At 33.8% G+C, this 27,493-nt stretch overlaps 2 protein-coding genes across 3 annotated transcripts in view; one reads left to right on the top strand and one right to left on the bottom strand.

Moving 5' to 3' along the window:
• Nucleotides 1-23,864, bottom strand: part of ANAPC10 (anaphase promoting complex subunit 10) — a 120,332-nt gene extending 96,468 nt beyond the window's left edge. Inside the window, exon 1 of the mRNA XM_036888948.2 lies at nt 23,855-23,864. The gene's annotated coding sequence lies outside the window, so the exon portion shown is untranslated. The remainder of the gene's footprint in view (nt 1-23,854) is intronic.
• ABCE1 (ATP binding cassette subfamily E member 1) lies at nt 32-26,846 on the top strand. Of its 2 annotated transcripts, none has more exons than XM_036888946.2 (18): nt 32-165; nt 6,224-6,354; nt 7,405-7,490; nt 9,586-9,683; nt 10,672-10,789; nt 11,168-11,305; nt 11,500-11,569; nt 11,814-11,910; nt 12,784-12,873; nt 16,424-16,545; nt 19,212-19,433; nt 20,298-20,357; nt 20,446-20,504; nt 21,907-22,017; nt 22,106-22,248; nt 22,338-22,460; nt 23,713-23,824; nt 25,227-26,846. In XM_036888946.2, the coding sequence occupies exons 2-18, from the start codon at nt 6,252-6,254 to the stop codon at nt 25,272-25,274; spliced, it is 1,800 nt and encodes a 599-aa protein (XP_036744841.1). In that variant the 5' UTR covers nt 32-165; nt 6,224-6,251; the 3' UTR covers nt 25,275-26,846. The 2 variants fall into 2 exon arrangements, with proteins under 2 accessions (XP_036744841.1, XP_036744842.1); XM_036888947.2 differs by having other exon boundaries at nt 33-165; nt 6,221-6,354.
• Nucleotides 26,847-27,493: the final 647 nt, after the last annotated feature.

Raw genomic sequence — 27,493 nt, forward strand, 5'->3', positions numbered from 1 at the left:
TCTCTGTCGCGCGCGCGCACCACAACACTGTGGCATGCGCGAGACGCAGGCTGGGCACCGCCATTTTGGCCGGCGGCCGTAGGAACACGTTGTGTTCCTGACAAGTGAAGGGGAGAGCTGATTTGGCCTCTGTGAGCCTCTCCGCAAGGGGATCGTTTTCTCCAGGTATGTGAATAATCCAGACGGGTTTGGCTGTTAGCTGCGGCCTGCCAGGATTTAAAGCCTGTGAAGATGCTCCCCGCGAGCCTTCAGCCAGGCCCCAGGTGGCGGCGATGGACACAGCCGCGGCGCGTGGCAGCCGGCTCGGGTGGGACGGCAGGCACCGCCGGGGCGCTGGCGCCGCCGAGGGCTGGGAGGCGCCTCGCACTTCCCTCCAGCCGCCCCGGCTCGAGGCCGCTGCGGACCGCCACCCCTGCCGGGAGCTACGAGAATGGACGCAGGTGCCGTCTCTGGAGCGATCCAGCCTCCGCAGTCTCCGCTCTCCCCCGCTCCAGCCCCGGAGCCGAGCCTTCTCGAGCGGAAGGCGCTTCAGAATTTGGAGCGTCCCCTCCCGCTCCCACCCTTTCCCCAGCGCAGTAAAATGGATATACTGTCATGTGTGCGTATTTGATGGTGGCAAGACGTGCTTTCTTTCACTTCATTATGGTGATGATTGAATATGTCATGGCATCTTGCCGCCATGAAGTCGAGTACTCCTTGTCCACTCCCAATCTTTATAGAAATGATGGCCAGGAGACGCTTTAGTTTTTTATAGAGCGTCGTGGACTGGACTGGAGTTAACCCACGTAATCTCCCGTTTGAACGCCTTTCGCTTTTTTGGTGCACTTTTATAGCACTTGGCCCCTTGTTGACTTAGTCCGTTTTCCCCTTTACTGTATCTTAAACTCCTCGAGTTTGTGTACCTTTATTTTCCCTTTAGTAGTTTACTTTGTAAGCACCATGGCCAAAACTGACTCCCACATCCCAGAAACTACGTAAGCCTATTTGGGGGGTAATGTTGATAAGTGAGAAATAACTGTCAAAACTATGTTTTATTTTTTTTTAAACCCTCTCTTCCAGAGAACTATTAACTAGGCATTTATGAAAATGGCATTTACGTTGCAGTTCTCAGTATATTTGTCCCATATATTGAAAATATCCATTCTGTACCAGCTACCTGAAAATAATGCTTTGTCAAGTGTTAACCAAGGGCTTTTACCTGTATTCGAACAACGGGTGTTTTTTTTGTTTTTTGTTCTTAGTTAAAACACCTTGTTCGCCCGTACTAAGAAATTTCTTTTAGGAACTAATATAATTGCTGGGGGAAAGAAAGCAATACTAATTTAGTGTCCCTTCTAAATGTCTTCAATTTAAGACTCTCAAATGAGAGTTGTGCACCACTCCCAACTTTGGTCTTTTTATTATAAGACAGCCTACAATTAAGCATAGGTTAGAATATTTCATGTGCTATCAAGCATCATTTATTAACAGCAGTCTTTTAAATGCTTTCCTATGGCATTATAATTTGGTTTTAGACTGCAGATGCTTTCCGTACATGCCTCACTTCCTTTTTTCCTCCCACCTGGAAGAATGGCAGTGAGGATCATTGAGTACCATTTTTTAATACAGTTTGTTTTCAGATCTGAAATACCTTCAAATCCCTCTTTGTTTCCAGGAGTCTGTTTCAGTACTCTTCCCCTCCAAGCTTTACTGTACTGTATCTTTCTCAATGAAAAAAAAAAGGGGGGGGGTTCCCGTTTTCCTAATCCCTGAAATACAGAAATTTAATTAGTAGTGATTACACAGTTAACAATTCAACAAAGAACCAATATTCATTTTTCTTAAATGAATTATAATTTATCACTATTTTTTATATGAAACAGCTTATTAACCATCTCTGCTATGTTTTTATTCTATAGAAATCTTCTCTATAGTCACTTGGTTTTAAAAATGGTTTAAAATAAGACGATTACATTTTAGTAGTCTGGCAAAAATAAAAGTTTAATATAATCAATTTCAAGATAAAAGACTTAGCCCCTAAAGGGGAATTCATCCCAGTCATTCAGGTAATTTGTATGGTGTCCAGTCTTAATAGCTTAAACTTATATTTTTAGAGAATCTGCAGTTTTTAGGGAGTTGTCATTTGCAGAATGGTATCTTTTTGTGTAGCAATTCAAAAGTCATTAATGTCTTCCAGTTTTTATGAGACCGAGACCAGTTTTTAAACATTTTTAAGGGGGTAAAAATGAACCTATTGTCAGTATAACTCTACTAGATAAGTATTTGATCTCCCTTTGGATGGTTTTTTTTCCCAGTATATATTTTAGTGGATAACTGTTCCTGTAAAGTACTGGCACTTGCAAGGTTTCTGACATTGTTATAACCTATAGGGCAATTGTTTACTGTATTTAAATAAATTTTCTAACTCATTGAACAAAAATGTTTGAGCTCCTGATATGTACTAGACACTGGTCCAGCCACTGTGAAGAACAGACAAAAAATCCCTGTCCTCCTGATGGAGTACATTCTATTTGGGGTGGGAAAACAATGTATATGTAGAGACAGAATGTATAAATACACACATATTTGTGTATGCACTAAGTACATGTGTACATATACCATACATAATCATATACACATGACACTTAAACAACATAGAGGTTGAAGGTGCCGACCCCCAAAACAGTCAAAAATCCACATGTAACTTTTGACTCCCCCAAAACTTCACTACTAATACCTTATTATTGACTGGAAGCCTAATAACAAATAATTAACACATATTTTGTATGTTATATGTATTGCATGCTATGCTTACAATAAAATAAGCTAGAGAAAAATGTTTCTTTTTCAGATGTCACAAATCTCCAAAAGATTTTCCAATATGTTTATCAAGAAAAAGCCATGTGCAAGTTGACCCACACAGTTCAAACCTGTGTTGTTAAAGGATCAACTGTGTATGCTTTATCATGTAGAAGGAGCTAAGGAGAAAAATAAAGCAGGAAAGAGGGACAGAAAGGCACTTAAGTTTTTTTTTTTTTTTTTGGTAGTATAGCTAGAGAAGGATCACTGAGAAAAAACATTAAAGAATTTGAAGGAGTGAGTCATGTAACTTACCAGGGGGAATAGCATTACAGGCAGAGGGAACAAAAAATGCCAAGATACTGAAACAAGAATATGTCTGACTTGTGCTAAGAACATCAAGGAGCCAGTGTGGCTGGAGCAAAATGAACAAGAGCCAAGTGTAGTTGGAGATGAGATCGGAAAGTTAACAGAGGCTAATCAGTACCTCATTGGTTATATTAAGGACTTTGGGTTTTACTCAGAGTAAGGAAACCTTTTCAGGATTTTAAGTAGAGGAGTGACATGATACAACTTACACTTTAAAAAGATCATTCTGGTTCCTATGTTGAGAACTGTCAGGAGTTGGAGTAGAAGGAGGTAAGAGTAGAAGCAAAGAGACATGTTAGGAAGCTATTAGAGTGATCCAGATAAGAAATAATGATGGCTTAGACCAACCACATGTCATGAGAAGTGGTCAGATTCATAAAGGTAAATGCAGCAGAATTTTCTTTTGTGGCATGTGAAAGATTAATATCTAGGATTTGGGCCTGAGTGAATAGAAAACTAGAGTTGTCACTTAACAGAATGGGCAAGTCTGCTAGAGAAGCAAATTTTGGTGGGGATTTCAGGAGCTCAGTTTGGGAAATACATATTAGACCTTTGAGAAGAGATTTTGGGTAGGTGGGTAGGTAGAATTTAGGGTTAGGAGAGGTGTCCTAACTTGAGATAGAAATTTAGGAGTTAGGATATAAATCCCATATAAGTAGGATTTAAAGCCATGAGACCAGAATAGAGCACCTTAGAGAATGAGTATAGATAGAAAATATGAGTGAGTATTAGAGTACTCTCAACTTTTAGAAACCCAGGAGATTGGGAGGAGTGACCAGGAGAGCAGGAGGAAAATTAGATTAGTGCTGTATCCCAGAACCAAGGTAAGAAAGGATTTCTCTCTATTAGGAAAAGGTCATAATTTGTGTCTGATGCAATAGATAAGTTAAGGGCTGATAATTAACCATTTGTTTTAGCTACATAAAGAACAGTGATGGCCTGACAGGCTGTTTTGATGGAATGATGGGCACTACAGCCTGGAATGAATCCCAGAAAAAAGTACATAGAAATTGGAAACACAGGCTATAGGCAACTCTTTCCAGTAGTCTTGTCATAAAAAGAAGGAGAAATATAGCAATGGTAGAAGATTGGGGTCAAAGAATAGAATGTTTGAATGCTGGTGGGATAAGCCGAGGGAAAGAATAGTTAATGACGTGAAAGAGTGGGAGAATTGTTGGAACATTCTCCTTAATGGTGTCTTAGTGTGCAAATGAACATAGCTATGGAAATACATTAAGTATGATTGCTGGTTGGCATAAGGGTTCACTTGATGACACCAGTCAGTTTGGTTTTGGTTTTTTCTCTACCCATTTTTCAGCTGTATGTGTGCAGGCAAAGAGTTAATGTTTACCCAGGATATTAGTAGTGAAGGGCATAAATGATTGACAGTGGAATTTTTGTTGGGTATAGAAGGAAATAGAGGTATGAAAGGCTGGGGACAATGGAAATATGATAAAATCAAGAGATAATGATAGGTCTGGGGAAGTGGGGAATTCAAAGTGTTGTTAGATTGCAGTTACCGGTAATGATGAGGTCAAGGGTTTGACCAAAAGAATGAGTGGCTGCGGTAGGGTGAAAGACAGCATCAGTGGTTAAAAGAGATTAATGAACTGAGGGGATAGGCTATTAATAAAATGATAATCTGTGGCCATATTGAAATCACCAAAAATTATGACAGGAGTTGTAAAAGAGAGTGAGAGTTAGCCAAGACTGGAAATCAGAGAATGAGGAGTGATCTGATACTCTTTAGGACTAAAGCAGTTGGGTAATCATAAGAGGCAAAGCTGACTTTAGTGAGGAGGGAGAGATAATAATAGACTGGGAGCAGTAAGTAAGACCTCTTATTTCCCTCCAAGTCTAATAACATTGAGGAGTGTGAGAAAAACATGAGAGGTCTACAGGGAAAGTAATGTGTCAAAAATAAATAAATAAATAAGCACTGAGGATCATAGTCATTGATGGGAAAAGCCAATAGATTACCTTTGTCAATGGACACTTTTGGCTTCAGGTTCTTTCATTACGTATTGGAGTAAACTGGAGTATTAAGGCATTTCTTGTAATTATTTAATCAGCATTCTAAATGTTCTAAGCCCAATATCATAAAAGATTTTTAAGTTCACTTTGATCCTATAGCTGTGTAATTTATGGTATTGTTAAATATTAAGACTTAAAAAAGGTTTAAAAGTGAGCACAGTATACACATAGTTACTTGGTCTCCTTTTCATTTCGATCCTGTCAACATAAAATTCAGTTTGGTCATACTATGAAAATGCCAAAGAAATGTAGTTTTCATTTTTTCCATTTGATCAACATGACATCACAATGTTAATAATTTGTCATTTACATCAGTAGTGTCATTATAGTTAGATGGTTAAGACATGAAGTAAGGATTAGCTTGATGGAGAGTAAACATCTTTATCATATGTATTTCCATGTCAGGTCTTTCTATTGTGCTTTATTGGCTTGTGTTCATATGCTGGTGTCAATATTAATTACTAAGGCCTTGTATAATTTTTCCCTATTTGTAAAGTGTAGGTTTCCCTAACCCCTTTGCTCTTTTTCCATTTTCCTGGCTATTACTGCATCTTTTCTTTTTGTGTAAGAACTTTTAGATTTTTTCATTTGTCTTGTTTATTTATTTTTTCTTTATTTTGAAATTGGAGTATATACAAATTCAGTAAAGGTTGAAATCTCTGATATTGAGTTGTTCTGTATTATAAAAATTGAGACAGCATGTCATACTGTTTGTTCAGGTCTTTTATGTCTTTCAGTGGTGTTTTAAGTTTCCTGACATGTATGTATCTTGTTGATTCCTCATTCTGTTCTTTTTTGTGACTATTGAAAATGATGTTTTTCTTTATGTAAATTTTCTGGTTAATGTTATATATGTAAAATTTTGTTGCTCCAAACTTACTAAATTATTTTACTGCTTTTACTAGTTTTTAACTAGTTCCAGGTAGTCATATCTGAATATAGTGATAATTTATGTCCTCCTATCTTTTATGCCTGTGACTGACTTCTCTTAACTAATTGCACTGACTATGCCATGATTCTGTTAATCTTTCTGTAATAGAAGACCTGGATATTCTTACTTTCTTCGAATTATGGCGGATAAATTAACGAGAATTGCTATTGTCAACCATGACAAATGTAAACCTAAGAAATGTCGGCAGGAGTGCAAGAAGAGTTGTCCTGTAGTTCGAATGGGTAAGCTGTTCTGTGGATCATTTAAGGATAAGAGGTTTTAAAAGAATAATTTGGCTCATAGTTCTCTAGGCTTTAGCATATACCTTTTTTCCCATGAATTTCTTTAAATTGTAAAGATAGACCAGATTTTGGTCTAAATTTCTTTATTGCTTTGTGACTAATGATCCTGTTTTTAAAAACAAAAACAAAAAACTTGTAAAATAATATATTAGTAATTTTTAAAGTTCATTGAACGTAAAATCAAACCAGAGTTTAAGTTACTACTATTCTTACCGTTCTACAAAACCCCATAATTACTTTAAGTCATGGAGAAAGGCCTGGCAATATGTTTGTATTTGATAGTTTTCTCATTTTTAAAAAATGAGAATAAAGAACTTTTGCCATATATATAAAGAGGATTCCTATATTTCAAGGATAAATAAATTTACAACTCAGAATTGGTGAGTCATTGGTAGTCCTTAAGGGCTATGTTAAAGTAATTGTTACTTTAAATGTACTAGTAAGGTATAGGCTTATTAAATCTTAAAAGCAACTTTAGGTGTCATCTGTTATAGTCTACCATGCTATTCAGAAACTCCATTATTAATATTCCAAATGCCAAGTGTAATTTTGTCTGTATGATAGATGACTACATACCTATGGAGCTTCAGTCATCTAACTACCATATTACATTCCTTTCTCTGATTTGCATTACTATTTCAAAGGCATATTTTGTGAATTAAATATTCAGATCAGTCAACTTAAAATACAAATGTGTTAGGATCTGCCATATTTTTACTGGCATATTTTCTTCCCTAGTGGTAAATTAAACAAAAACACATATTAGAGTCTTCATCCTCTTGCCTGACAAGAGTTTTCATAAAAGTAATTGACAAATCTTTCTCCCCAAAGCATTGATTTAAGACATTATCTCAATTGTATTTCTTTTGTGGACTTTGTTTTTGAAAATCTACTTCTGTGTGGAAATTTGGAACTAGAATTGCCTAAATAACAATGTTCAGAAAATGAGAATGTCAGAAAAAATTACCTAATTCTCTTTTCCTTTGCCAGGAAAATTATGCATAGAGGTTACACCCCAGAGCAAAATAGCATGGATTTCTGAAACTCTTTGTATTGGTTGTGGTATTTGTATTAAAGTAAGTGATGTTTTATTTATCAGATCAGATTTGTAACCTAAAAATGAAATCAGGAAATTCTGAATATATTATAATTTTAAAGAGTCAAATACAAAACAATGAATAAGAAATATAAATTTAGGGAAATGTTATTCTATGTCAATAATCTAACACTGTTGCTTTTCTAATAAAACCACCCTATTTAAAAATTATCCTTGTCATACTCAACTTCAAAATGCCATGTTCAACCAAAATTAACTTCTTTTTCAACCCTTGATGAGAAAGACATTCTCTAGCATGTCTTTACCAGAACTTTTTGTAAGTATAAATACAAAAGATATGAATCATATTACATACTTTTTTCAAGTCTTTATTTCAAATAGAAATTCACATAGCCAAAAACCTTTAAATGTAATCTAATCCTTAAGTGCTTCCTCTGCTATATTATAATTCTTTTATTTTTTAATTTATCCCAGTAGTGTGATTTTCATAACATCTCAATTAGTTTGGCACTGAACAATTTGAATAGGGTTTTTGATTTAAGAATGATGGATTTCCAATTTTAGTTCATAAAAGATATTAGGAGCCAGTGTGTAAAGTTCTTACTTTACATATTTTTATTTTCAGATAATATATTTTAGAAAGGAGCTTTACCAGACTCTGCATATCACCCTGTTACTTACTCTGATAAGGTTTATGTGTATTTTACATTGGTTTTTGAATCCTCACTTAGGTGTCCAGAAAGATTTTATTGTACCTAAAAGTATTTTCACTTGTTACGTCCTTCTACCAGGTATTTACTGATCTCTTACTATATGCCTGCCAATATTCTGGGTGCTGGAAATCTGTTTCTAAACAGTGTATTTTCTTCTACTCTATTTTTTTCTTCATTGCTATATAAAAATGAGATTCAAAAATTTGGCATATGCACTTCGTGGCTGGAAAAGAAACTAATGTGATGAGTCTGTTGAGGGGTGGAGGTAGTGCATATAGTCGCTGAACTCTAAGATACTTACAGTGCACCTCATATATGAACAGTGTGGATATGCTTTTCCTTGGTAGATTGAGGTAAGTTTAAATTTCTTGCAGCCTATCAGCATTTTATGTGCAATGATGGAATAACAGAGAATTCGTAAATGGAGGTAACTTCATTGGCAGAAAAATAGCTCATGTAAAGATCATAGTTTTGGTTAGAGGGTGATATAATTACTTTGTTAGAAAGCAAGAGTTTTGTTTTTGTTTCTTAAAGCTCTATGTTCTTGCAACTTCCAAAATGGTAATTCATTGAAATCTTACAGAGACTTTTGAATTGGTCCCCTGAGCTCCTTGAACTCAAGGGATCTCTAATCTAAGGTTATACTTTTTAGATGTACCTGTATAGTTATCTTTACTTCTGAGAGATAGCTAGCCAGTTATCATTTTTAAAAGACCTAGTTCTTGCCATTCTTGTTTCTTGGACATTTATCTGATTGATAGCTGTTATTTGAATAAGGTTTCCTATAAATAAGCTTTTTTTAGTGTTTATTTACTCAGTTGGACTATGAAGCATCTTTTTCATATGGAATGGTTAAAGATCATAATAAGAAGACATTGATCCTTGCTCTATTTAAATATTATGCTAGCTATTGGCGAGGCATAAATAGACCAAAAAAGGTACCATCCATAATCTCTTAAGGACTTCACAAGGTAGGCAAGGAATCATACAAAGATAGGAAGAGAGAAGTAGAGGGAAGCACCTGTCATTGGTTGAATATGGAATCGAATACTTAATAACCATATTTTATCTTGCCTCTTAATTTTCTTTTACCTAAAATGTAAGAAAAAAAAAACCCCACACACTCAAAAAACCTCAAGTTATGTAAGATTTTTCAGTAAGTATTAAACACACATTAGTGTTTAGGATTATGCGTGTCACTAAGAGGAATTCAAAATTAGTTATGATTCTTGCCTTTGACAACTTAATTTTTTTAAGTAAATAAAAGGAAATGAAACAGTATTTTACATCTTTGTGTAATTGCCACATTTAGAAGGTTGCTTGTTAAAATTTCTTAATTATCTCTTTTAGTCATGTTTGTATTTCTAAAAATTAACACATAATTATTTCTTTAAATAACAGAAATGCCCCTTTGGCGCTTTATCAATTGTCAATTTACCAAGCAACTTGGAAAAAGAAACAACACATCGATATTGTGCCAATGCCTTCAAACTTCACAGGTATATTTCCAAGTCAATATTCCTCTACTTCAGTCAGAAATAATACACATTTGAATTTTTCAGAGAAATGCAAAAATGAGAAAAAGTGGTATTAACCATCCACTAAAGAGAAATAAAATGTCATACCATCATGCAGAATCATATTGTTTATGTCAGTGTTTGAATCTGGCTAACATTAGAATTACCTGGGGGTCTTTTTTTAAAACCACTCTTGCCTAGCTTTCAACCCGGTTCAATTACATCATATCTGGATAATTCTGGACCTCAGTAAATTGAAAAAGTTCCCAGGTGATTCTAACCTACAACTGGGGTTGAGAATCACTGTTGTTAATAATACTTCTATCTCCCAAATAACTTCTAAGGGAACTTGTCTTTCATTTTATTTGTTAATCTCATGATCTGCAGAGAATATTACTCTGCATTTGAACATAATTGTTAAATCGCAGAGTTCTTTGAGATTTTTAATCTGCTGAACACTAATATTTTAAGTCCGAGAGTCTAGATTTAACTAGTAAAAAAGTAGTTCTCAACCTGCCAGCTTTAAGGGGCCTACTGCTGCAGTAGGGAGAATGACGTGGAGTATTTCTGGTTGATGATGCACTTCTCTCCTTGTAAGTTAATGGCAGGCCAAAAAAAAAAAAACACAGGGTAAGGTTGCGCCTTCTATGTACTTCTGTGCCAAAGAATTATGTTACACGTTAAAACTGTGCCTTATATGTAAAGAAAAATTGTTATTTCAGAATGGACTTTGAATGAAAATTGAATAAATAAAATTTGAAGTAGAGTTGGTCATGGATGTTTTTCTAACAATTAAGTTTAAGTTAAACCTGGTTGAGTTTTTTTATTCTCCTAATAGCCAATAATATGTGGTGTATATTTCCTCACTTATTAATGGATGTGTGTGGAGTGCAAGTGCATTAAAATACATCATTCTGATACTCTGTGCTTTTTCTACCTGAGTTTTATTATTTTTGTATACTTATAACAGGTTGCCTATCCCTCGTCCAGGTGAAGTTCTGGGATTAGTTGGAACTAATGGTATTGGAAAGTCAACTGCTTTAAAAATTTTAGCAGGAAAGCAAAAGCCAAACCTTGGAAAGTATGATGTATGTACTACCACCTTATAAAAATGAGTATCTTGGTTCAGTTTTAGGAGACTTTGAAGGAGAGTATCTGTGTGAATTTTTTTTAATGTTAATTTCAAGATTATTCATGGAGTTAATGATGAAAAACTATGTATAGATGAAACTCCTTCCTTTTTAATTAAAATCTGTTAATGCTCCTTAATTGATAACTCTGATCTTCCTTAAACTGTTAGGAATTTGAATGCCTTGATTTGAAAGTAAATCCACCTCTAATGTTAAAACTTATGTTAGGAGCCAGAAGTATTCTATTTGGATGTATGTTCTGTTTTTGTGTAACATTCATCATATTTGCAGTTGTATTATTGAATTAAATTCAGATCATTGTATGTGTATTTCTAGGATCCACCTGATTGGCAAGAAATTTTGACTTACTTCCGAGGATCTGAACTGCAAAATTACTTCACCAAAATTCTAGAAGATGACCTAAAAGCCATTATCAAACCTCAATATGTAGACCAGATTCCCAAGGCTGCAAAGGTCAGTTGCTTTTTAGGAGAAATTTATACATTATAAATATCAGTGGCGGTATAAAAGATATATCAAAGTAAACTTGTTTTACTTTGTAATAATTCTTTTTAATATTGAAGGAAATACTGAAGAAATTTTAATAATGAATTTTATTTTAATACTGAAGGAAAATAATTGTAACTGCTTCTGGTATATTGTGACAGGGAACAGTGGGGTCTATTTTGGACCGAAAGGATGAAACAAAGACACAAGCAATTGTGTGTCAACAACTTGGTAAGTGTTTATTTTGTGTGTGTGTTTCATAGGCCCTGAACTTACCTCATAAAGATAGATGACTTTATATGGATTACTGAAAATAAATGAGAAATCTCTAATAATTGTCCTACTTACTTTTTGTGTTACACAATTTTTAACTGAAATATTCAAAGCCAGAATGACATGCAGTATACATTTTGCCTAAAAGAGGTTAAAAAAAAAACCTATAACATTGAACGCAATGCCTCTATGTTCTCTTTAGATTTAACCCATCTAAAAGAACGAAATGTTGAAGATCTCTCAGGAGGAGAGTTGCAGAGATTTGCTTGTGCTGTCGTTTGCATACAGAAAGCTGATATGTAGGTTACTTTACACCTTTTGTATGTCTTAATCCTTATTTCAGAATTTTTATTTATAATGCTGCTATTAAAGCAGTGGTTTTAAGAGAAATGAATAGAAATAGTATCTAAGGTTCTAATTTTGAGGTAAGTTGTTAAAGCAGTTGTGTATCCACTGCCCATGTTCCCTATTATTCCCACAAGGGGAGAATCTCATTTAATAAAGTCAGTTGTTTATTAAATAAAGTCACTTGTCCCTTTGTACATAAGAAGGATATTTTTAAAGACTTCAGCTTTCCAACCAGGTCAGCAAGTTTTTTTAAATACCTCAACTAGAACATGAGGTCTTTTAGGTCATCCTAAACCAGGTGGCATGCCATATGAGAAAGAAAGGGAGAGAGAAAAAGGCAAGATTCCTTCCCACCTTCCAGTCCTCCAGATGCTTAGTGCTCCCATCTTTTTCCACATGTCTGCTCTGGCAGCCAATGCAGGTTAGTTCTTCTCCACAAAGTATTCTGTAATTCTGTGCAGTGCCCTCCTTTCCAAAAACTGTTTGCCTTAATGCAACTGACTTTAGCTTTTTAAGAAAAAAACTTTCTGAATTAATTTGGCCTCTATCAGAATATTTTTCATGAGGAGTTAACAGTACAACGTAGCCTCATCTGGAGTCTCTCCCAGACTTTGTGTTCACTCCAACTTTTCATAATTTCTTTTCGTCCTACTTCTGAACAGAATCCGGAAGTTTTTACTATTACGGGGTGGACTCCTCATCAGAATAAGAGGGTTTTTTTTTTTGTTAAATCAGAAATATATTACAGTGCTTTAAAATAATATGCAAGATAGAATTATGTCATATCTTTCTCTCAAATTATTATGTTTCCTATTTTTTTATAGTTTCATGTTTGATGAACCTTCTAGTTACCTAGATGTCAAGCAGCGTTTAAAGGCTGCTATTACTATACGATCTCTAATAAATCCAGATAGGTAAGTACAGATTTGCCTGTGTTATTTTTTGGGGGGAGTTTTACAGATTTCTGAAGATTAAACACTGGGACCATCAGTGTCATATATATATGTGCATGTTTTCCCATCTTGGTTATTTGGAGCTACCATCTGAATTTACCTTCCTCTATCTAGAATAGAGGTTCTTAATATAAATTTCATTTACTACCATGCCTGTTTCCAGTGAGCTTAGGAATACTTTGAAATGATATGCAAATTTCGGTATATATTTGTCAATTTCTGGGAAGCAGATCCTTAGCTTTTAGCACATCCTCAAAATGCATATGTCACTCAAGTACACACAAAATGTAGAACATTATAGAGATCACCAAAGTAATTCTGGTTGCTCAGAGTCTTACTAAACACAAAAGTGTTCTTTGTAACCTCTGTTAAGTAATAACTCTCTGTATTTATACTTTCGTAGTTTGCAGTTTTTAAATCCATTACTTCATTTGAGCCTCTGTAACCTTGTAAATTAGAATCTTTAGGTGGTCTTTCCATTCTGCAGATGAAGAAATTTAAGATCAGAAAAAGGTAGTTATTTGTTCTATTTTTCTATATGGCAGAGTTTTGACCAGAACCCAAGTCAGTTCTGTGCCCCTCTGTAATGACTGATTTAACATATACCTGATCTTGTAAGAAAACAAGAATTCCTTAGGGGTCAAAAACCCAACAGACCTATAAAGAGAAGAGACAAGGATATGGCTTAGCTGAGGGATACTGCTCATCTCTATAACAGGTCTTGCACTTTTAACAAACTCTTGTGGACAGGAAGCAAGACTTTGTATTGGATATTGCACATAAAATGCCAGGATTCAATGGACTGCTTTCTCAGCAAAACAAGCACATGAAGATGTCAAGGATGCGTGTATCTATCACTTACCAAGCTCATTGGGAGTGAAGGGATTGCTCCCCTTCAAATCTGTTCACAGACCCACAGCTCATATGGATCTAGAATTGAAATTTATGTAATCAGGGAGTCTTAAGAACCCTCCATGGAAGAAAGTAATATAAAAAGAGGGTCCTAGAATATTTAGTCCTATGGTACATAGCAGAAGCAAATGTAAAGCTCCTTTGGAGGAACAGGCCCTCCACCCTGGACACACCAGGATTCCTACTGGCAAAGACTCATGAAGTAAGTCACAATATACAAATGAGTCAGTAGACATAGCGGACAGTGTGATTAGGCCTTCAAGAACTTCAGGTGACATTATCAAGACACCATAAAATAATAAAATTTAAAAGAATTCAAAACCCTAGGAGTATGTTACTACAGAAAGCAATAGGAAAATGTTCTAAAAACCCAAACAAATCTAGAAATTAAAGTGTGACATTTTGATGTGAGAATTCACTGGACAGATAAGACAGGTTAGGAACAGCAGAATGGAAATTAGAAATCTGAAAAGTTGATCTGAGCAAGTTACTAGAGTACAGCAGAGAGAATGAGATTCAAAATTTGGAAGGGGTAGTCAGAAACATGGAGAATGGGGTAATGGGTCTTGATGTACATACTAATAGTCTCAAAAATAAAGCCATGAAAAATAAAATCATGGCTGAGAATTTTTCAGAATCTAAAAACTTGACTCTTTAGATTTGATACACCAGTGATCCATATACTTACTTTGAGGCGAAAATTAGAATCATTTTTATTGATGCTTACCACCATCATGGTAGAAAACATGTCCTCTTAATATTTCATTGTCCTATTAAACTCGCCCCATTGTTTTTTCATTCCTTCTTTTACCACCTGAGACCCGGATTACTGTGATAGCTTCCTAAAATAAAAGGTCTGCGGTTCTTCTTGCCAGATTTCTGAAATGATGTTTTTTCGTATCATTCTAGACTTTGCTATAGCCTCAAGACATATGTTGTTCTTTTAATTTTAATAAAAATTCATTTCTTTGATCAAAATAGTTACATTCCAAATGCTCCAATTTCAAGTGGCTGCTTGCCACCATATGGAACATAGAACATTTCCATCGTCTTAAAAGTTCTGCTGGATAATGCTGTTTAAGAACCTAGTGCTTTCCTCATTGCCAGTTAGCATAGTCCACATTCTTACACCTTATCATTCAATAATTTTTTTAAACATCTGTTTGGTACATAGCACAAGACTAAAGATCACAGATGTGCTAAAATATATTACAGTCTGTATTCAAGATGTTTATGAGCAAGTTGTAGGAGTCGTCAAAAATAGTAAAAGTCCAAGTATCAGTTCAGAGTTAGTGAGGGTTCAACATTGGGAAAGAAAAGTTCATATGCATATTAGGAGAAGGGTGTGTTCCTAAGGAGGTTGGATTTTAGATGGACCTTCCATTTTAGCCAGTGAAGATTTAGGCAGGAGACCATTTAGAAAATAGAATAGCCCTTAGAAACACAGAAACAGAAAAGTGGATCATTCAGGAAACAATGGAAAGACCCATTTCTCATTGTGTTTTATTATGTAAATGAAGTAAGAGAAACAGCTGAAGTTTTGAGAGGTCTTGAAAGAAAATCTAAGGATGTTACTTCATTCAGAATGGAGAGCCACATCTGGGCATCTGAAGAAAATGAGATTTGTCAAAAGTCCATAGCAATACTGAATATGAGCCTGAACTAGAATTTAGGCAGAGAGGAAAAGGCTGAAATAGACATACAAGACAGTATTGAGAAAGAGTTCTTGACAGTTTAAACAGTATAGCGTGAAGTAAAATGAGTCATTTTTTGGTAGGAGTGATGATCCTGTTAATACAAATATGAAGAAATTTTATTTGTTCAGGAAACTGCTAAGTTGGAATTTGAAGTGTCTGCAGGACATTGCTTTTTCAGCATCTTGAACCAAGTTGAATAGGAATGAAGTGCCACATAAAAATATCATGACTATTATTTGCCTGATAATTTCTACACTAGCCATACTTTTTTCTTATTTCAAAAACTCATATTGTTTCCCATTCTATTTATAAGGTACTACTCTAGTACACGCTAACCTATTTCCTTTCTGACCTTCACTGTATTACCTATAGAACATATTTGCTATGTGGTCTTTTTTTTGGTATTGTTTCATATCTATTCCTTGGCTTCCCCAGCTAATTGAAAGTTCTCAGGTGAATAACTCGTTTAATACCATGGCTGTGTAGCCCCTCCTCCAGCTATCATGGGCTAGAACAAGTAGAAGGGCTTAATGTAAAACTTGAGGAGCATACAAATTAGTTAAGGCTACATCTGATTTAGATCTATTATAATTGTTCCTGCTTTGTAAAGTTTAAAAATATGTTCTTCATTAGTAAAATGCATTTATTTCATATATCCGTAAACTGTTTCATGTTAACAATGTTTTTCTTTTAGTTTAGGGAAACAGTTGAAAATAGGAGCATTGATAATGAGACTTAAAGAAATTGTTGTATGGCTTTTGCTAAATATGGTCTTTACACTGCCTGTTTTCCTGAAATTTACACTTTAGTTTAAAAAGTTCTGTAAGAGTTTTAATTATAATTAAATTTTAATTATATGTATTATGTTACATTTAAAAATAAAAATTTATATTGATTTTCAGATATATCATTGTGGTGGAACATGATCTAAGTGTATTAGACTATCTCTCTGACTTCATCTGCTGTTTATATGGCGTACCAAGTGCTTATGGTGTTGTCACTATGCCTTTTAGTGTAAGAGAAGGTAACTTGAAAGACTGTTTTCACAATGCTGTATTCTTTCACTCTAATGCTTAGAAAATGTACTGTTGATATTAAGTAGTTATATGTTGCTCTAATTTATCCAGAACTCCAGTCTTAACAGAATTTAATCACTCAACAGAATGTGTACATAAGGTAATATGCATCTGTTGTTACACGAAACCCATTTCTTTTTGGAGAATTTTCTGTTGGAGTAGGTAGAAATGCTTCTATTACATTAACTATTTATTTGCTGTATTAAAAGTTGCTTTTATATTTTGGCTTCTGCAGTTTCATTGTAGTTATTTGTCATCTTCAACTTTATCTTTGGCAGGCCAATACTAGTAGTGAAACTCTTAAAGTTCATTTAGTGCTCATCTTGTTTCAGATTTACCTGTAATCTATATCCTATGTTTTTTTGTAACTATGACTGTCTAGAAGTCTAGTAAGAGAGTTTAGTAAATACATTGAAACAAGATAGTTTAGTAATTATTGTTTAGTAGGTGACTAAAGTCTTACAAAAATAGCTTATTAGGTACATTTTTATTTATTCTTTCTACTTTTAGCTGAAAGTAACTTTCTGGCCTCTCTTTTCTATGTCTTCCTTACCTAAGAAAGTTAGGCAAAAGTAAGAACTAACCTACCACTGAGTGGCTCCTGAAACAAGTATCAGTGTACTCTCCATCTGGTGTCATCCTTTTTCCGTTTATTTCCCATTTCCTTCAATACTTCCTTAACTCCTATTTTACTTTATATTTCTTCTCTTCAGCTGTGCCTTAAGCTGTAGAACACCAAAAGTCTAGAACACTGAAAGGGGCTATTCTTGAAAAAAATTCCATGTTCTATAGTAATAATTTATACAGTCTTTAGAATTCCATGTTCTATAGTAATAATTCATACAGTCTTTAGTTCTCTAGGTTGGGGCTTGTCTTCCCCCCGACAAACTGTCTCTTCAAAGAGAGTATTTGAGATACCTAACAAACTCCTGGAAAAATTAATTTATATTGCATCATACTGTGCATAAAAAGGCACTGGTAACTTTTTTAATTTATAAAAAGTACATAAATATTTTAGTGTAAGAAGTGGGGAAGGGATTGCTATCACTTACCTACATATACATTTGAGATAGATACATATATTAAGTTTACCTTTGAGATAGATGCATATATTAAGTTTTCCTCCTAGCAGTTTTGAGATGATATCGGTTATTAATGTTTTATTCTCCTCAAGTAGCAGGTATTTATTGAATACCTACTCTGTGTCATATAGTAATTCTAGAATCTGCTTGATAATAAAGTGACTACTTGGCTGTCTTCACAATTCCAGTTTTAAATGCCATGTCTAAAGGCTCTGCCATTCAAGAAATGGTTCCTAGTGAGATTTTTAATGTGCCTCATCTAATTAAAACAACTCAAATTACAAACTGCACTTTCTTTTTTCCTTTAATATACTAAAATTAATGCAGTATATGTAAAATCTCTCTATGAACTATAAAGGCAATTAAAGCTTGGACTCATTTTTAAATTGACAAGACAAATATTGCAGTAGAAATGTATTTTTTAAAAGTTAATATTTTTTATGTGAAGTCACTTCTCTGAACCTTCATTTCCTTACCTGATAAATTAGGCACTTAGAGTAAATGACCACTAAGTCTCCTTCAGATTTATGTTTTTATTTTGGCTTAAGTTTTTTAACCTCACATTTATATTTTTAAATAGTTTAAGGTCAAAAAACATGCTTATTTTGGCAGAATGAGTATTCATTTGTTCTGTCAGCAAGTATTTATTGAACACCGATGTTGCAGGCTGAGGATACAGACCCCCTGATGTGGCTCTCCATTCCAGATAAAATAACATCCTTACACGTTCTTTCAAGACCTTCCAAAATTTCAGCTACTATCTCTGTCTTCTCTTACATATAGGAAACACTGAAAAACAGATCTTTTCATTGTTTCCCAAATAATCCACTTTTTCATTTCATGTGTCTGTCATTGTGGGTTTTAACAACTTTAGTATGGAGGGATGTTCATGGATAATATATTAGCTTAAGTTACTAAAATCTGATTAGATAACAGTGTTTTATCCTTATATATTGAAGCCCCAAAACCAGTCATATGATGGTAGATCATTATAAATTTCTTATGAACCTGCAAAATTAATCTGAAAAAAACAGTGCAATAAATTGTATGACTTCATTGTATAGTTATATCTCACATGAAAAAAATCTTAAGTTAAATTATCTATTTAAAAAATTATTCCACAAACTGTATCATTTTATGTCAATCTATGAAAATATTCCATTTTAACCTATTTGTTATTTTTAGAGAAAAATTTTGATTTTTTAAATTTTATAACAGCAGAAATGTCACATGCTTTTGTGTAAATCCTGATGGGAAAAATCTTACATAAAAGTCAAAATGAAAAGATGTGCTGTGTGTGTGTGTGTGTGTGTGTGTAGGCACATATATATGCCTGAATTATTTAAACTTGAATTAAATACATAAACACCGTGTTGTCACTGCATGTTACCATAAACCCAAAGAAAAGTAAAATCATTGCATAGGCTGCTCTGAAAAGAGCCTAGGATTTTGGCTTTTATATGATCATTTCTTTTTGTGGAAAAAGTTTAGTCTTTAACATTTATTAATCTGTGTCAATGACTTTCCAACAGGCATAAACATTTTTTTGGATGGTTACGTTCCAACAGAAAACTTGAGATTCAGAGATGCATCACTTGTTTTTAAAGTGGCTGAGACAGCTAATGAAGAAGAAGTTAAAAAGATGTGTATGTATAAATATCCTGGAATGAAGAAAAAGATGGGAGAGTTTGAGCTAGCAATTGTAGCTGGAGAGTTTACAGATTCTGAAATCATGGTGATGTTAGGAGAAAATGGTGAGTTTTCCTTATATATTTTGTGATATTTGGAAGTCTGTTCTTTTTATACAGTAACCAGTAACTTAGTTTTAATACTCATTAAAAACTTTGACTTAGTTACAGGTCTGGGAGCTGAATTGAATCCATACATTTCTCAGTGTAGTTCAACTCATTTTGTGATGTATGATTTAATCTGCCATGCAGTCAGGTTCATATTTCTTAGTTTTATAATGTTAGTGAAAATAACATGTTTTTCTAGGCTATTGTTCCATGTATAAATTGATAAATTGTATAAAATTCATCTTGGAAATTGACTAGGAAGGAAAGGAAAATGTGGTGATTCAGAAGCAGTCTAAATAGTTTTACATATTCTAAAATATGTTTAAAATAGTTTAAAACATTTTTCCTTGCACTCCACCATTTGGAGCTTTTCTTATTTTAAAGTCAGGCTATGTTACTTTGTCAATAGTTGTATTACCAAGCATTTTTTAATATTAGATTGCCTTCCTAAATAAATTGAGTACCAAATACCTGGTGTTGCCTCCATGATTAAAAAACAATACTAAACTAACAAATTGCATGCATTGATAGTCTAAATAAATATTTTAAAGCATACTTTATAGACTTAACCATTTATTAAAATGGTCATTGTAAGTTTTAACTAGTCTGTATTTCTCCTAATTAGTTTAGAATATTATTGGCCAATACTGGAGAGGTGAATCATGAAATATTAAGTATTGTTCTGTATAACTTTCAGAATTCAGTAGTGTCAGTATGTATCTTTAAAACTAATTTCTCAAGTAAAACCCAGTAGCACCTAGTAATTTACTCTAAATGTGAAGCATCTTTCTAGTTAGTTTGTTGTATATTGTGTTGTTCTAGGTACTGGTAAAACAACATTTATAAGAATGCTTGCTGGAAGACTTAAACCTGATGAAGGAGGTAATGTGATACTGAGTCTTTTTATTCTAACTTTGTAATAAAGATCTGAGCAGTTTTCAGGGTCTTATTTATTTGCATTATTTTGCAGGAGAAGTACCAGTTCTAAATGTCAGTTATAAGCCACAGAAAATCAGCCCCAAATCAACTGTAAGTTATTATTCTGTTACATGGTTATTAAAGGTTATATTTATACACACCTATAGTTTTAGTCTTTCACTGTATCAAAATTCTTCTTCAAATTAGCTTCTGTGCAAGTTTATTGAAAGTGGCGAAGGAGAGTATTAAGACTACTTAGTCCTTGATTCGTTTCTACTAGTAGGAAAATGCTTTTAAAATCTATCTGGCACCTTTTTCCAAAATAAACCTTTAAAAACTGAATGTGTTTTGTGCTGCAAATGATACCATCACGAAAGTTAAAAAGGCTACATACAGTATGAGAGTGTAGATATGCAAATTATAAATCTAATAAGGTACTCATATCCAGAATATATAAAGAATTCTTAAAACTCAATTTAAAAAGGAGCAAAGGATTTTGGAATAGACGTTTTTTCAAAGAAAATATACAGGTGGCAATTAAGCACATGAAAACATGGTAGCATCATTAGTATTAGAGAAATGCACATCAAAACCACAGTGAGATACCGCTTCACACCTGCTGGGATGACTTAAATCAAAAGGACGGTAACAACTCTTGGTGAGGATGTGGAGAAATTGGTACCTCATACCTCTAATATGGTAGAGCCGCTCTGAAACACAACCTGACAGTTCCTCATGTGGTTAAACAGAGTTACATATGAACCAGCATTTCCAGTCCTAGATACATACCAAGAGAAATGACATCTCAACACAAAAACTTACATACAAATGCATTATTCATAATAGCCAAAAAGTGTAAAACATAGCCCAAATGTCCACTAACTTTTGAATGGATGAACACAATTTGGTATATCCTTAAAATTTAATGTTATTCATCCATAAAAAGAAGTAAAATACTGATACATATTAATATGTATGAACCTTGAAAACATGAAGTTAACCTCCTTTGAGTGTCTACAAAAATGGTAACGAACTTTTTAACTAGCTTCTGTGCTCAGTACCTCACCACTCACTTTATATTAAGCCTGTTTGAGGTGACTTAGCTTACAGTAAATATTTTATCATTGATAACGTTCTCTGAACTTTGAAGTTCTCAAACTCAACCCTCCCCTGAAATAATAAGCAAAACATCTTAGCTTTAGTCCCTATCACATTATCATGAATTTTGTGTTCTGTTACTTATTGCCTAAGGTTACTTGCTAGCCATTTTGACCTATAAAATTATTTCTATAATCAGATGATTTCTCCCTGAAACACCATTTATTCCAGATTTTAAGATTATTGCTTTTACTTGTTGAACCTGATGAGTTCTTAATTTTTAAAAAACTCAAAATATGCCATAGATGGTTGATAAGCATATTGATGCAAATTGATGTATTTTTTGTTCTGGAGCTTTGTCAAGATTCTAATTATTCTGAAATAAAATTTCAATACTTTTTTCCATTAAAAACAGGGAAGTGTTCGACAGTTACTACATGAAAAGATAAGAGATGCTTACACTCATCCACAATTTGTGACTGATGTAATGAAGCCTCTGCAAATTGAAAACATCATTGATCAAGAGGTACATACTCCAAAATTATTTTTATTGTTTTATTGTTTTAAACTTTTTGATGTCTCTACATGGTTTGCTAGACTTCTTCTCCAAATAGGTGCAGACATTATCTGGGGGTGAACTGCAGCGAGTAGCTTTAGCTCTGTGTTTGGGCAAACCTGCTGATGTCTATCTAATTGATGAACCATCTGCATATTTGGATTCTGAGCAAAGACTGATGGCAGCTCGAGTTGTCAAGCGGTAATGTAATTATGTGTACTGGTATTTAACTGCTTAATAAAGCATTTGAATATTTGATAACATAATAAAATATCTCAAAATCGTTTTAGTTTTATACTCCATGCCAAGAAGACAGCCTTTGTTGTGGAACATGACTTCATCATGGCTACATATCTTGCAGATCGAGTCATTGTTTTTGATGGTGTTCCATCTAAGAACACAGTTGCAAACAGGTAGAACTACTTTGTGAAATTTTCAAACCCAATTATGTTCTAATAATTAGAAAATTTTACATTTTCTAATAAGCTTATAAATATTATCCATATCATTTTAATTTTTGGATAGAGATTAGCCAGAAATTATAGATATGGTTCTGACTCATTATTCATATTGTTGTTATATTCATAGATTACTCATATCAAATACTGGACGGGACTGGGTAGAACAGTACTTTGCAGACTATAGTATAGAATGCCTGACCCAGGAGGACAAGCATGAAAACCCCTGATAATGTATATGACAGATAAAACAAGGTCCACAGAGGTTATATGTTTTGTCCAACTTAAACTGCCTGCCGGTGGTAAAGCTTACGGTAGACCCCATATCTCTGGTACTGATCAAAAGCAGAGTTAAAATAATTTTACCTTTTTCCCCTTTTTTCTCATTTTTCCTCATAAGCTTGATTGAACGCACTTGTAAATACAGAGAAGCCTAACATTGAAAGCAGTGTATGAGAAATTTCTTACACTTTCTAGGACTAAAATGTTATATTAAGGTGAACCATATGAAATTACTGATATACAACCTTTTGTATTTACAAAATGCTTAAAATGTTCCACACGTATGAGGTGATTTGATATGACTTAAGAACTAGTTCAGGTGAAAAAGATAAATCATGGAAACTTAAAAAGGAGTTATTATTAAAAACCATTATGTGACACCTGTTTCCTCCGGTGCTAATTTGTTTTCCAATTATTTCGGTGACAAAATATATATAACATAAAATTTACCATCCTAACCATTTTAAACTGTACAGTTTAGTGCTTTAAAGTACATTCATATTTTTTAATTGAAGTATATATAGTTAATGTACAGTATTTAATTGTATATTAGTGATTTGGCTAAATTTCTAACAAATACTATGTTTTCTGTTAAATTCTCTTCTTCCCTAAAAATGTCAGATTCAAAATTCTTTCATCTCTTTAATTAATGATCTTTTGTTTTTCTTCTTAGATGTTTTTTTCCAAATCATAACAGCTTGTGGTTTTGCACAGTATTAAAAACACACTACATAGTCCAAGCAAACAACATTTCTGAACACAGAAGTTATAATATGCTGTGATTACACTATTACCTAGATGGGTTATGATTGGGGAATTAGAGGGAGCAGTAGTTCTTAATCCTCTTCATCACAAAAAGTAGTGAAATTTAGGAGGTAAAATCTAAACAATTGATTTTAATTGCTTGATCTTATTTTTCCCCTAGTCCTCAAACACTTTTGGCTGGCATGAACAAATTTTTGTCTCAGCTTGAAATTACATTCAGAAGAGATCCAAACAACTATCGGCCAAGAATAAACAAACTCAATTCAATTAAGGTATGTAGAAAAACTATAGTAAATTATGGATAACTTCTCGGTGTAAATAATTGAAAGTTTCATATTGGAAGGCTGTTTCATTAAATACCAGTGTATTTCCTGAATTCTGAGATTCATGTTTTTCACATTCTAATATCTGATGGCATGTTTCAGTCTGGTGGCATTAATCGTGGTAGAATTTCCATTGCTGCTTGGACTCAGGCAGAGTTCATGGTGTCCCTCAGTTGTACCACCAGTTGTACAACCTGTGTTGAGTTGAATTGCCACTTAAAATATCCAGAAAGATTACACTAATTAGGCATTGAAACAAGGTTTTATAACTACCTTAACCAGTTTTTTTCATTTGTGCCTGTACAAGAGCAATATATGATTAAAATGTTTAAGAATCTAAACAAGCCCCTATAATAAGCATAAAATTCTAAAAAATGGGAAAGTATTTTCAGTTTACTTGGCATTATTTTTCTTTATGGTACATAAAATAACTGCATGCTGCACTTAATGTAATCTGTGAACTAGTTTTTTAGAAGGCAATAACCTCTTGATTGCTCAAAAAAAAAAAGTAAATTAACTTTGAAAACGCATTTCTGTTTTTAGTATCCGCTACAATGCCTACTTAAAATGCTGCTTACATTTCATGGCCATCTAGCCATCATCCTTAATACTTAGAAGCTCCAGAAGTGTTACACATTCCTGTAGCATTTACTAGATTTTCACATTTGTACTCCTCTAGGTTTGCTACTAAATTGTGAGCTTTTCTAAGGCAGAGACAAGGTCATCATACTTATCATGCATTCTTAAGCACATGTCTGGATGCCTTTAGCATTCACTGTTTTGTTTACAAATGATTTACTTTCAGGCCAAGACAATGAAATGACAAATGTTGACTTAAAATTGAAGAGATTTTAAGCAGAAAAGACAAAATTCTAGAGCATTTCTTATACACAGCTTAATTTTCCTAAGAATTCCTTCTGAAGCATTAGGAACACTTTGTACTGTCATTTTCTTGTGCAGAGACACTCATAGTTGAGTCCCCCAGGTACACGTAAGTCTTCATTTCTCTATACCTACTTATCTTAGTCATACGCTAATCCTAGGAAGGGAGCACTAGGCAACTATGTATAAATGGATTCCAGGCCAGTCTGTAAACAGTACTCCTTTAAGGAGTATTTGCTGCCCTTAAAAGGCTAAAATTTTATTTAAAGGGGCTTTGCTTGAGAACCAAGGAGGTATTCTGGCAGTAGGGGTGGGTGGCAGAGGTAGGAATCTCACCTTTAGATAGTGGACTAGCGGAGTACAAAGGAGGCTGTACAGACACTCATAAACACCAAGTAATATTACTGGTGAAAGTCTTACGCCTACACATAGGAAATGGTGTTGATTTTTGTTGCTTCTCTTTTTTTAGGATGTAGAACAAAAGAAGAGTGGAAACTACTTTTTCTTGGATGATTAGAATGACCTGAGAATATCAAAAGCCATTTATTAAATTTACTGGGATTTTTATTGTATAAAACTGTTTTATGCCCACATACCGTTGAGCGTGAAGTACAGTTTACTTCATGTAACATCAAAAGCTAGCTGTTGTAATTTAGTCAGAACACAAAAAATGGCATTTTCTGTTCTTGATTAAGGCCCTTTATGTGCAAAACATTCTAAAATGGAGACATTTCAAGCTGTACAAATTACCTCCAAGTTTTCATGATGTATGAGATTTCCAATTAGGTGTATTATATTCATGTACCAAATGCTGACCAGTGTTGCGCCCTTTGAAAAATCTTGAAAAAGGTTCTGTAATTGCATGGTTTGCCAAGTATGCTAGTATAATGGAACTGCCCTTATTTTAAAATCCAGTTGAAGACTCCCCTGATGAAATTTAATAAATATCAGGATTATGTTTCTTTTCAGTCTTTGCACTGTATTATCTTTGTGTTTAGACTTTCAAAGATTATCTACTACAAAACACAGTTGAAAAATGGCAATTTGTTATAATTTAAGCATTGTTTTACAATGTTTTTGGTGCTTCTGAATATCAAAAATCATTTCAACACCCCACACACACACCTGCCCAGGAAAAATATCGTTAACTGTCCTTTGAATTACTCAGTTTTAGCATTCCATAAGATTGTATATTCTGTGATTATTCTCAAGGTAATACCATTTTTTAAACACATTTACATAATCACTAATCAATACTTAGGAAGAAGTATTTTAAGGAGTATTTCTGCTACAAGCTATAATGTTTATAGAGTTGCTGCCTAAGCATGTATTTTTAAAACTTCCACAGATTTCTGATGGGCAGCCAGTTGACTGAGCCACTTACCAAAAGGCAACATTAATGCACACAAGTCCTAGATAGCAAAAGTATCCCTTGGTACTAAATATATTCATTTCTAAGTTTGGCTGTAGGGGTAAAAAAACTTTTAAGTTTTGGATAGTGTGTAGCAAGACTTCTAAAAACTTACCCAAATCTCTTTTGAGTTCCCGAGTTTGAAGGGTGGGATACTCATAGTATGGAAACCACTCTCAATTCTACTTGTGAATAATGCACTGAACTGGAACTAATTGATTACAAGTGAGGAAAAGCATTTACTAAATAAGCTAATGGAACAAGCAAAATAGAGGAGAAACTTAGAAATTAATGGACTTTTAGAGCTCCTTGAAACAGTTTTAATATGCAAACATTGGATATTAAGTCTGGTTTAACTGGGTTCTTCTTGTAGGCCTTTTTAAAAAGTAATTTGTTATTCATAAATACATGTTCATTTTGAAAAACTCAAATATACCCATTTATAGGAAGCAGTTACTATCACCTTTCACATTACCTTCCCAACAGTTACCAATGTTTGTGTTGAGCAATATCTTTTCATGTTTTTTTTCTGTGCACTTACCTAAGTGTGTATATGTAAAGGGTTTGTTTTGTACATAAATGAGATTATACTCAAACTAAGTAGTGCCTATTTTTAAGGATAGGTTAAATTTGTGAATGATTATTTCAAATATATTGAATAAAATAAGGTGAAAGTTACTTTTACTTGCTGATTCCATAGTGTTCTGAATACTGATGTAAGAACACAGTTCTTTATACTCAGTGCTGCTGACAGAATGTGTAATAGCTCACGTAGTAGGAAATTTTAAAAACACGGATATAGACATTACTTAAAATTTTATATAGCAATAAAAAAGGTCTTGAAATCGCTATCCAGAAAATTTTCTATACTATCTGTATAATCAAATGCAGATGTTAGGGTATTAAAAAGACTGAAATTGCTCAATACATAGTAATTGGAAAAAATCTCTTAAGCACAAAAGCACATTGCAAAACACTATTTACATAATATACCACACCATTTATATGAAGATACAATAAAATATTAAAATACACAAAAGGATAATCAAACTTGCTGCTTTTGTGAAGGATAAACCTGATGGTTAAAGTACAGGGAGACATAAATACACACGTTAACAGCCATTACCTGCGGAATTTCTGTATTTTGTACATAACAATTGTTTAAAAATGCATGTTTTTAAATCCTCAAGAGATAATCTGTATTGTTCAACTGGTGTATACCAGTCTTAACAAAAATTCATCAATGGGATTTCAGTTAACCTAATTTTAAGCCACTGTCTTAAGTCCAGTCCCGTCTCTCTCTCACTTGTAATTTAGTGTGGTTT

Source organism: Manis pentadactyla, chromosome 1 (assembly GCF_030020395.1).
Source record: "Manis pentadactyla isolate mManPen7 chromosome 1, mManPen7.hap1, whole genome shotgun sequence".
Classification (NCBI taxonomy): domain Eukaryota; kingdom Metazoa; phylum Chordata; class Mammalia; order Pholidota; family Manidae; genus Manis; species Manis pentadactyla.

Coding starts and splice junctions, on each gene's coding strand:
- ABCE1 (XM_036888946.2), top strand. CDS start 6,252: ATGGCGGATAAATTAACGAGAATTGCTATTGTCAACCATGACAAATGT. Junction 22,018..22,105: donor AAAACATCATTGATCAAGAG/GTACATACTCCA, acceptor TTCTCCAAATAG/GTGCAGACATTATCTGGGGG. Junction 22,461..23,712: donor AAGAACACAGTTGCAAACAG/GTAGAACTACTT, acceptor TTTTTCCCCTAG/TCCTCAAACACTTTTGGCTG.